Consider the following 11,375-nt stretch of genomic DNA (forward strand, 5'->3'; position numbering starts at 1 on the left):
TTGGACTCGCCTAGGGTTGTTCATCCAACCCGCCAAATCAAAAGGAATCAGTTCAGTGATTCATCGCTCCGAAATCGCGTCAAAACGCACAATTCAACACAACATCAACATCATAAGTTATGAAAACAATCATAACAATAAATCATCATCATAAACAATTTCAAAGTAAAACATAAGTCGAATTTATCGACGCCTATCATGCAATCTTATCTAATATGTAAGTTGCCCTAACCTCGAGCTGCTTCAGCCTCGTGATCTAAATCTCCTTCACACAAATGCTCTGAAACACCCAAAGTTCCTTCAACTGAACCTCAAAGAAAAACAAAGCAGAATCCAAACAAAATCGATTAGTTCGATCACATTACAACTCATAAACGATAGACAAAGCATTAAAGCTTCAGAACACAACAATCGGGTACGAAAAGACAAGTTTTCGAAAACGAAAAACTCCCCCCCCCCTCATTACATGCTCTCGGCCATAAAGGAAAAAGGGCTCCGGCTCTTTTTCTTCGATCAAATATGTTTACAAGGTAGTTTTAGGGTAAAACTAAGGCAAAGAAACTATCGGAAAAATTTTCGGACGATCGGATCGAAATACGGCTATTCAGGGGCGTTTTGGTCCAAAATAAAAGCTCAAAAACTCAAAGTTAACACTTCGGAAAACAAATTTGACAGCGATGTTCCTAACAACATTCGTAGCAACTAATCCTAAAGGCACGAAGTCAGATTACAACTTTTCGACATTAAAGATTCGAAATGTGCGCAAAAAGGGTTTTGAATCAGTTTTTCAAATCCTTGACAACTCGATCAAAATCGGCGAATACCGGCGAAGGTTCTAAGCTCTAGGGCACGTACAGAACAAACCCCAAGCGAAAAATCAAGAAAAACGGACAGTTTTACAAAAAGCTCGAAACTTTGAGCACAGAAACGACTAAAGAAACGCAGTAGAAACAATGATCAGAGGTAAGAATCAAGCTAGTTACCTCGATACCTTGAAGTAGGAACGAACTGCGCGAAGATCGGTCAAGTTTCGGCGAAAAATCTTCTCCCTCTCCTCTCCTTGAACTCGCGGCCTCAATGGAGCAAATGAGAAGATATTTTGAATTTTTAACTATTTATAGGAAGGTGAAATCGCGGGAAAATGAAAATTTCGCGATTCCGATTTTTGCAGCACGTCATCGACGAATTCTAAGAGAGATTCTGGCGACAGATTTCCAGAACTCAAAACAAATCTCTATAATCAGGGGAAAACGATCTCCAAAATCCCAAAAGCGGTGTAAGTTAATCTGTCCCGAAAAACTACTTTTTGCTGTGAAGGTCAGATGACAAAACTTCGTTCTGAAGAAAGATTGGAAACATCGAAACAAATATGGCAACCCGGACAGAAACTTCGTTAAAAGCTCCGAATAGAAAAAGTCTTCATCCAGCGATTGAATCTAGGGGTTTTGAAGCAAAGAAATTAGCGTCGTCGGACTTCCGAGAAGTGAAACCCATCGTGCGTACAGTCCAGAGTTCCGAAATGAAACACTGGTCGAAGGAAAAATAAAGTGAACTTCTTATTTTCCCAAGGATTTGAAATCTCACTTAAACGTTGCTCTAAAAGCGAAATTAGCCTATTCTGGACACTCTCGCCATAAGGCAGGTGTGCAGACGACTCGCACTAACTCCTAAAACAACTAAGAAACAATCCTCACGCATTTCCTGAACTTCCTTCGTCATTAAACTTTCTCAAACGGCGAACTCCTGTCACGCTTACACTGACTCTACGCGTGAGTCGGAAAATAACTTGTTCTGTAAATCTAGGTCTTACAATACTCCCCTCCAAAAAGAAAGTTTTGTCCTCGAAACTCAGAGTTCTGCGAAAAGTCCGGGATACAGTTCCTTGATCTTGTTTTCCAATTCCCATGTAGCGTCTCCCGTATCGTTGTTCCATATCACCTTTACCAATGCAATCTGCTTCCCTCTCGGCTGTTTCACTCTTCTATCCCCAATACTCACTAGCGGTGCCTCAAAGGTCAAATCATCCTTCAGTTCAACGTTGTCTGGCTCGATTACATGAGTCGGGTCTGGAATATACTTCCTCAACTGCGACACATGAAAAACATCATGAATGTTGGAAAGAAACGGTGGCAGCGCAATCTGATACGCAACTGGTGTAACACCCCGATTTCGGTGGCGTCACTTTAGTAACCAAAAATAAACTTGATGCGGAAAAACGTGAATATTTTTTTTTTGATAATAACTAAGACAAGACTTAATTAAATAAAACCCAAAAGCGAAAAGCAATAAAACTAATATACAATATATATAACAGCCCCCGCTGTAAGTAGCAACCTCGTCACGAGAAAACCTTCAGTGACGGGTAATAGAAGAGTAGCGCCCGTAGGCAATATGTACAAACCAAATGAAAAGGTGAAGTGTCCGCAACACCATCCCTCAAAAACTGAGAATAAGCTGACCCAATGGTCTGAAAAATAAGACCTCCTAAGTCCAACCAACTCTCTGTGATCCCCGTAAAGAAACCACACAAAAAGCTATAGGCGGAACTACCCTGTCCCCCAAAGAAACAAATGAAGCAATGACTGTCAGAGCTAAGACTCTACTCCTACACTAATCCTAACTCGAGGAGCTCATACCAACACTCAAAACTATGTGCTAGCATGATCGTCGTCTGAATCAGAATCCAGAACAACTAAGTCTACCAACACTACCCCGCCCCCTCTCGCAACAGCGATGCGCTCCGGTGCTGGACTAACGGGCTTTGGGCCCGATCCATGATCATCAATGATCGCAGCGGTGGGTGCACTAGACTTTGCCGAAGGCACTCCCACTGGCTCCTCCTCTGAGGGATCCTCGTCCTCTGAAGATGACGGTGGCGGTGGTGGTCCTCCAAGTCCTGGTCCACAGTGAACGCCCGGTGGCAAGTTGAAGCTGACAGAGCACCTCCTCAATACTCCCTCTACCAAGAGTCCTCCCCTATCAACCCTATCCTCCATGATCCTCCCGGAATAAGTCGCGCGGTGGCTAGCGGGGTCTACCACCCACGAACCGGGGTCATCCTGGTCAATCATCTCATATCTGATCCCCCCCGAAGGGTGGACCATTGTGAACCAATCCGCAATGGACATCTGACAAAAGGCGTTGTCTGCCAAAACACACACAGAAGACGCGAGGGTCAACTCCAAAGAACTATGTAGATAATAAACCCAATAGGTACAAATAATAGATAGCCACTTAGGCTTATAGCTAGAGATATCATTCCTAGGGTTGCATGTTCCACAATAACATAAACGCAATAATAGTAGATAGCATGTTCCAAATAGGATTAACAATTACCAATCACACTCAACAACTAAATTAGTATGCATGTTGCATGATATGCAAATGACGGTTAACCCAGTTAACCACATGCATTCCGGAAAGGGATTGACATCAAACGGATCATCCCTAACACCAGCCACGGTGGAACCATTTCGGCCCGCGTGCCTCTTACTCCAACAACCACACGTAGTCAGATCAGCAGTAAACCCGTAGGTCTGCCATTTCGGTCTGCTACAAGAGACGTCTACAAACGCTCTTACACGGCATTCCGGGTCTTATGACCATTTTGGAAACCGACGAGGTCCAGAGTACGTCCTGTGTTAATACCTCATTAATGTTGCATGAATGCGGAATGATTAGTCAAACAACGTCTCCGAATCTCACTCGACACGTCGCCACATGTTCTAGGTAAATTAAAGTCTCTAAAAGCTTACCCTAAGGTAAAGTCGATTCTGCGACAAAAGACACTTCTTCACAACAACACATAACTCACGATGATCTCCAAATCATCCGACTCATCTCAATCCGATGGTCACAACTGCTCAACGAGCACAGAGTATCACACTCTCGGAAACTAACGGTTTCCCGGACTTATCCCCAGGATAGCCCAACAACATAGCTGCTCCAACAGCACAACAGCAACAGCTGCTCCAACAGCACAATAACGACAGCTGCTCCAACAGCACAACAACATCTACATACTCAAGCCTCTCAACTTTCTCGACACTGGGATCCGACGACACTTCTCGTTTTCCAAAACTAAGATTTGCATCCGAAGCTTCCTTTCGAGTTTATCATCATTAATTGAAGATTTAGAGGTTGTTTAATGTCTTATGAGTTTTCTTTTCAAAATAGGCTTAATAGCACTTTTGGTCCCCCACGTTTAAAAAATGTGCAATAATAATCCCCCACGTTTAAAAATAGCATAATAGTACCTCAACGTTTATCTCCGTTAGCAGTTTTGGTCCCCCGCCTCCTTTCCGTTAAAAACTTAACGTTTTTGTGTGACATGGCTTTTTTTTTTCCTGATGTGGCACTGAGACTAGGAGAGAGAAAGGTTTTGGGGGGAAATCACATGCCCCTCACGTGAGAATCACCTTCTCTTTTATCATCTTCTTCCCTAAATCTGAAAATCACTAACCCTAATTCCTCTTCTTCTCCCTCAAATCCTAAAATCACCAAAACTAATTCCTCTTCTTCTCCCTCAAAACCCAAAATCGCGAGCCCTAATTCCTCTTCTTCTCCCTCAAAACCCAAAATCGCGAGCCCTAATTCCTCTTCTTCTCCCCCAAATCCCAATATCGCGAGCTCTAACCATGGGAGGATCTTCAGCCACACCTAATTGCAGGGATTTAGAAGCTGATTCGAGTCGCAGGGTACCTGAATCGCACAGAAGAAACGATGGTTCTCATGGGTTGTCTGGCTCTCGCGATGTTTCGACTGGTTCTGAGATGAGGCGACGAGTAGTGCTGTGTGAATGTGGGGTTGAAAGTCCATTGGTGACAACATGGACTGGGGTGAATCGTGGAAGGAGGTTTTATGGTTGTGGGCTGTTTGAGGTTTGTAAGATTATTGAGTTATTGAATCAGTGGCTATTTTCTTCTTCCCTGATTTGTATAACTAACTTAAAATTACAGGTGCATCGTAAGAAGGTATGCAACTTCTTCCAATGGCATGATGCTGATGACAATTGTAATGCTAGGGAGAAGAAGTTGATTGTTGTCTTAACCAAGAAGAATGAAGACCTGAAGAAGAAAGAGAGGATCCTACTTGCCTCTTTGTTCATGTCAATAATTGTGATCCTTGTGTTGTTGGTAGCTTATGTAAGGAAGTAGGAATACTAGTTGGGGTAGTAGGAATGTAAGGAAGTAGGAATGTATTTTGTAAGGAAGTAGGAATGTACTTCCATTAAGATGGGAAAAAAATCCTTTGAGAAAGTGAATGCACTTATGTACTTCCATTAGGATCCTTTGATGCAAGAAATGAAATTTGCCAATTGTGTTTCCATTGAGTTGAATTTTATGCAATTCTGTTTGAGGTTATATGTATCTTAAATTTGATGCAATTTTTTTCATGGCAGCTTGGATTGAATTCACTTGAATGTGTGAATGTATAAAATGCATGAATTGATCCTGTGAATGAGTGAATGTATAAAATGCATGAATTCAATAAGAATGGACTCATAATAGGCATTGACATAATATGCATGTATTCCTAATAGGAAGGAACATAGTTGTTACTTCAACAGAGTCTCATAAATAAGAAGGAATAGCCATAGTTGTTACATCAGCAAAATCCACCATCCAAAAAACCTACATAACCATCCAAAACATACTTGGTCCATACCAGATACATACACAACAAGACTAGGTTCATTACAAGACCTCAAAAAACACAGACTTAAAAACACCATCCACAGGACAATAGGTTCATAAAAATAGAATAACAGATCTAAAAACACTACTGAGTGCCACTAATTGCTTCTGCATTCCTCTTTCTTCCTCTCCTCCTTGGTGCATTTGGCTGAGATGTAGTGACAGTAGGTGCAGGCTGAGAATATGCAGTAGCTATGTGCTGAGGCTGAGAAGATGGAGCACCAGTTTGTTGAGCCTGAGAATTTGCTGGAGCAGTGGGTGCAGGCTGAGAAGATTGAGCATCAGTTTGTTGAGCCTGTGAATTTGCTGGAGTAGAGGGTGCAGGCTGGTTATTTACAGCACCTTGAGCTGAAGTTTCACCTGGTCCAGATTGAGCATTCCTCTTCTGACCTCTATTTCTAGTAGTCCTTCTCTGTTCAGGTTGAAGAACTTGAGTATTTGCCTGAAATCAAACACAATCCACTAAAGTAAATTCACAACTTTGACAAAATTTAATTGGTAAGCACAAGTAAATTCATTACCTCATTGCCTCCTACTGGGATTGTCCTATCAGCTGCAGTTTTACCTTTGCAGGTTCTCTTGTTGTGTCCAGGCTCTCCACACCTTCTACATCTCACAGTGGAACTAATCCTCCTCAGCCTATTAGGGTTGCTAGGCTCATCATTTGCCTTGTTCCTCTGTTTTTTTGGCCTTCCCGGGGCCCTCCTCACATAAGGGGGATTTAGAGGTGCTGCTTCCACATCTGGCCATAATTTGGGCCCATTGTTTGGGAGGATTATGTGGCTGTATGTATTCAGAAATGTGTGCCTCCTGAAAAACATAGAAACAAATTGTTAGTTTGTTAATCAACATAATGCATTATTACTTAAGAAAAATTATTTGCATTACCTGTATGCCATGTCCACATAATTCTCTGGCACATGGTTATTATACCACATACAGGCCACAGCGTGCACACAGGGAATCCCAGTCAGATCTCATCTCCTACAAGCGCATGTCCTTAACTCTCTACATTGACAGCCCACTTATCATTGTCCCTCTGTACTTCAAATAGTCCATGTGCAATATCACCATTCCAGTTAGGTCTCCACCTCTCTGAATGGTTCTTTATAATATCAAGCTTTTGCTGAATCATTGGACACAGCTGACTATTTCTCCACCTAAGCATTAGATCATTCTGCTTCACAATGCGATTAGTGAGATAAAATTTCAGCCCCTCAAGCAAAGTGATAATAGGCTTGTCTCTATGCTCCAAGATAGACCTATTAAATGCCTCACACATGTTGTTAACCTGGAGATCATAGTGTGTGTGTGGGCTGTAAGCTGATCTTGTCTACATCTTAGGAGGTACATGCATCATTTCCAGCCAAGCATCTTGATTCAATTCCTTCATGTTATCCATTGCAGTTTTCCATTGTGGTTCTGTGCTAGCCCTTGCAGCAGACCATAAAGCATTCTTCAACTCTTCTCCTGGGAACCTCTTCCTGAAATTACTGTATAAGTGTTTGACACACAATCTGTGTTCAACATCTGGACCCAATTCAGCAATAGCAGGCACCAATCCCTAACAATGCAATAGAGGTGAATGTAACATTAGAGAAAAATAACATAATGTAAAATAAGACAAAGGGAAAAGTCTAAACATAATTACTTTTTGCTGGTCAGAGATGAATGCCCAATTTTGAGGTTTAACACTATTCAGATCATGTAGTAGAATGTTCAAGAACCAAGTCCAGGAATCCTTAGTTTCAGCTTCCACTACTGCAAATGCTACTGGAAACATTTGGTTGTTTCCATCTTTGCCTACGGCTGACAGAAGTTGACCACCATATAGTCCCTTAAGGAAGCAGCCATCCAACCCAATTAAGGGTCTACAGTGCTTGGCAAATGCAGTCTTAGTAGCTTGAAAGCAGATGTAGATCCTCTCAAAGACTGGGCCATGTACTCCCACTGCTGATTTTATAATGACTGTGGATCCAGGATTGCTTCTCAGCAATTCAGCAGCATACTGCCTCAGGTGACTGTATTGCTCCACACTTGCACCATGCAACATCTCTAGACTCTTGACCTTTGCCTGTATGCCTTGTACCTCCCTATCACAATGCCCCACCTGACCCTTGCCTCCTCTATCAAGCCCCTCACTTTCAAATCTGGAGTGTGTTTCAGAATTTGCATAAATTTCTTAGCAAGCCAAAATGTCTTTGCCTGCCTATTACTGGCTGTCCTACAGCAATTATGGTTGTTATGGAAGCTTACAATTTGCCAGATAGGCCTTGAGGGAGTCTTGCTGGCTCTCAGGTAGAATGGACACTCCTTAACACATTTAACCACCATCCTCTTTTTATCATTTTTGGTGATTGTCAGATTCTTCTTGGTTTGGATAGCAAAATCACTGACAGCATCCTTAAACTGATCTTTGTTGTTGAAAGTCAGACCTAACTCAAGGTGAACCACCTCCCCATCTTCAGTAGGTTTGAACTTAGGATATTTCCTTCTACTTTTTCCTTCATCATCGCTTTCTGATGGACTTTCTAAGTCCTCAGAATCACCATCCTCATCTTCAAATTCCTCATATGTACTAGGCTCCAGGTTCCTTGACTCATTCACAGCTTGAGTATATTGATCAGTAGAACCTTCTGCAAAAGTGGGATCTGGATTGGCCTCAGCTATATTCAGCAGAGACTCTTTAGGAAGCACACATAGCCAATCCCAATCTTCTTCGTAGTCACTGTCATACATTGAAAAATCAGAGGATGCCTCTTCATCATTTGGATCAAATTCAGCATCAGAATCCTCATCTTCATCACTGAGAAGAACCTCACTGGCCTTTCTTTTTCCCTTATCTACCCCCTTGTCATTTTCAGTTACTTCATCATTGTCATCCACATCACGAATCTGTTCCTAATTGACAACAAACTGATCATCAATATAATTTTCATGATAACTTAAAGACCAACTTTAATTCACAACTTAAACAAGAAATTTTGCTTAATTCATTACCTCAGACTCAATAACAAATTAAACATTAAGTAACTGATCATTTAATTACCTCAGACTCAATTTCTTTTTCTTGCACTGACTCACCCTCCTTGTCTTGCTCGAACTCAGTACCTCTCCTCTGTCCATCATTGACAACAACCTGAAAACAAAACTAAGCATCAATATTTTTTTCATGGCAACTTAAATTATAGCATCAATTCACAAATTAAACATTAAGTAATAAACCCATTTAATTACCTCAGCCTCAAATTCTTTTTCATGCGCTTCTTCAGCCTCCTTGTCTTGCTCTAACTCAACACTTCTCCTCTGTTCATCATTGACAACAATCTGAAAACAAAACTAAGCATCAATATTTTTTTCATGGAAACTTAAAGTGTAGCTTTAATTCACAAACTATTCATTATTTAATTACCTCAGCCTCACTTTCCTTTTCATGCCCTTCTTCAGCTTCAGCCTCCCTGTGTTGCTCTAACTCAGCACCTCTTCTCTGTTCAGGTTGGAGAACCTTTTGATTATCCAAAAACACAACTAAGCATAAATCTCCTTTTTCATGACAACTTAAAGGGTAACTTTATTTCAACTTACACAAAAATTAAATCATAATTTCATTACCTCAGCATCAATCTGAATTTCCTGCACACTTTGACCATCCTTGTCTTGCACTAACTCAGCCTCCTTGACTGTCTCAGTCTCACCCTCCCTGTCTTGCAATACCTCATCATCACTTTCAGAACCAACTTGCAATACCTCAGGAGTATCTTCAGCACTCTTGTAAGCAATTAGAGGAACAATATTTGGATCTTCCACTAGGTGTTCAACATAAATATCAACTTCAGCTACACCTTTAACATTTTCAAAGAATTCTCTAACATCTTCATCATTGGAAAGTGGACTAAAAGCAGACAGACCCATCACTAGCCACATACCTATACCACAAGCATTTGAAGCTGGGATATCCCAAGTACTTTACCAAACTACCCACCACAATGGATGAAATGTGATCCACATCCATATGTTCAAAGGATTGGCAGAGCCCACTTTCATAGGGCATATTTGGGTCAAATGTAATTTCACCCCTATGATGCACTTTCATGGTTATCACATGGGCAACAGTAGGCATGTAGAAAGACAATAGAGTAAACTTTAAAGGGAATCTCATGGACCACATGCAAGCACAAACAAGACAGGGATTCAATTAAATAACATACCAAACAAACTTATCAATTAAATAACACACATCAATGCATTGAATGGACTGAGACATGACTAAAATAGGCAATAAAAGATGCAACCGACAACAATGAGACATGAATACAATAGGCAATAAAAAATTCAACCAAGATTCACAATACTTAGACATCATATGCAATAAAAAAGGCACCTGGCAATATAGTGAGAGGGCAAATCGGCTCCAAGGTTCCAATAGTCCAAGTTTGGAGGCCTTTTCTCTGGGACAATCTTCTCTGGGACCACCCTCTCTTTCTCTTTTGTCGGAGTGTTCTTCTTTTGCCTTGGAGGGGTCTTCTTTTGACTTGGAGGGGCAGTTGTCTTCTTTGACACACCATTCTTCTTCGAATCCTTCGCCATCTCTATCGCAATCGCAGGTCCTCACCACCGTCGACCTCGCTCGCAATCGCAGGTCCTCACCACCGTCGTCCTCGCTCGTAATCGTAGGTCCTCAGCACCACAATCGCAGCTCCTCAACACCACAATCGCACACCCTCACCGGCGTCGAGATGGGTATTGTAGATTTAGTGCAATTTTGGACCTAGGGTTACTAATTGGGGATTGGGGCTTGAATTAGGTCAGATAATGAGCACGTGATTCTCACGTGTTGTGATTTCCCCCCAAAACCTTTCTCTCTCCTAGTCTGAGTGCCACATCAGGAAAAAAAAAAAGCCATGTCACACAAAAACGTTAAGTTTTTAACGGAAAGGAGCCGGGGGACCAAAACTGCTAACGGAGATAAACGTTGAGGTACTATTATGCTATTTTTAAACGTGGGGGATTATTATTGCACATTTTTTAAACGTGGGGGACCAAAAGTGCTATTAAGCCTTCAAAATAATATCTTTTTAATCTTATCGCAAAATCTTATAAGTTCTCGGGATCTTCTAATCCCCAAATGACTCCAGAGAATGTCTCGATCCATAAACATCATAACAAGGCCCGAATCTCATTCGTCCTATCAAACTTTCTCAAAACTCTCAAAATAAAATCGGCATGACCTGCCCGCTATTCTCACTATTCAGAATCTCAGATATCATAGCAGCAGCATAATTAACTCATCACATTCAACAACATGTCATATATCAATACATCTCAGAATAAACACATAGCACTTAGCATATAAAGCATGCACCACACATCCTAAATTACCCAATTAGCACTTAGCATGTAATTCACTCTCAAAAGCATTCAGTAGATGAATCATCTACATTGTCAGCCGAAGCCTCAGAAAACATTTTCCAATCACACACAATCCAGTGCATAAACAGTAAACAATGTCGAAAGCATCGACCCTAAGCATTAACTAGAGATTCAGTGAGAAGCCCTCACCTGTAGATTCTCCAGGGTGAACTTCAAACTCTTCCTCACAAGCAAAGCGTTGCTCCTTAGGAAATTCCTCAAAAGCTCCTTTAAAGCAAAATCACAGAAATACTATCAGAATCTATCGAA

The 11,375-nt window shown here is 41.3% G+C and overlaps 2 protein-coding genes across 3 annotated transcripts; one reads left to right on the forward strand and one right to left on the reverse strand.

Moving 5' to 3' along the window:
* Nucleotides 1-4,182: 4,182 nt before the first annotated feature.
* LOC130720909 (uncharacterized) lies at nt 4,183-5,424 on the forward strand. The gene is made up of 2 exons (XM_057571613.1): nt 4,183-4,880; nt 4,959-5,424. The coding sequence occupies exons 1-2, from the start codon at nt 4,638-4,640 to the stop codon at nt 5,154-5,156; spliced, it is 441 nt and encodes a 146-aa protein (XP_057427596.1). The 5' UTR covers nt 4,183-4,637; the 3' UTR covers nt 5,157-5,424.
* A 129-nt stretch (nt 5,425-5,553) lies between these two features.
* On the reverse strand, nt 5,554-9,623 carry LOC130720908 (uncharacterized). Of its 2 annotated transcripts, none has more exons than XM_057571612.1 (8): nt 9,309-9,623; nt 9,109-9,201; nt 8,934-9,023; nt 8,746-8,835; nt 7,348-8,591; nt 6,585-7,260; nt 6,218-6,506; nt 5,554-6,138 (listed from the first exon to the last, which is right to left on the reverse strand). In XM_057571612.1, exons 1-5 carry the CDS (start codon nt 9,618-9,620, stop codon nt 7,752-7,754), a joined length of 1,425 nt encoding a protein of 474 aa, XP_057427595.1. In that variant the 5' UTR covers nt 9,621-9,623; the 3' UTR covers nt 5,554-6,138; nt 6,218-6,506; nt 6,585-7,260; nt 7,348-7,751. The 2 variants fall into 2 exon arrangements, with proteins under 2 accessions (XP_057427595.1, XP_057427593.1); XM_057571610.1 differs by having other exon boundaries at nt 5,555-6,138; nt 7,348-8,597.
* Nucleotides 9,624-11,375: the final 1,752 nt, after the last annotated feature.

Source organism: Lotus japonicus, chromosome 5 (assembly GCF_012489685.1).
Source record: "Lotus japonicus ecotype B-129 chromosome 5, LjGifu_v1.2".
Lineage (NCBI taxonomy): Eukaryota > Viridiplantae > Streptophyta > Magnoliopsida > Fabales > Fabaceae > Lotus > Lotus japonicus.

Excerpts from the sequence above, each read along its gene's own strand:
- LOC130720909 (XM_057571613.1), top strand. The coding sequence starts at position 4,638 with ATGGGAGGATCTTCAGCCACACCTAATTGCAGGGATTTAGAAGCTGAT. Across the intron at positions 4,881-4,958 it reads ATGGTTGTGGGCTGTTTGAG|GTGCATCGTAAGAAGGTATG; the intron begins GTTTGTAAGATT and ends TTAAAATTACAG.
- LOC130720908 (XM_057571610.1), bottom strand. The coding sequence starts at position 9,620 with ATGTGGCTAGTGATGGGTCTGTCTGCTTTTAGTCCACTTTCCAATGAT. Across the intron at positions 8,836-8,933 it reads AAAAAGAATTTGAGGCTGAG|GTTGTTGTCAATGATGGACA; the intron begins GTAATTAAATGG and ends TTTTGTTTTCAG. Across the intron at positions 8,598-8,745 it reads AAAAAGAAATTGAGTCTGAG|GAACAGATTCGTGATGTGGA; the intron begins GTAATTAAATGA and ends GTTGTCAATTAG.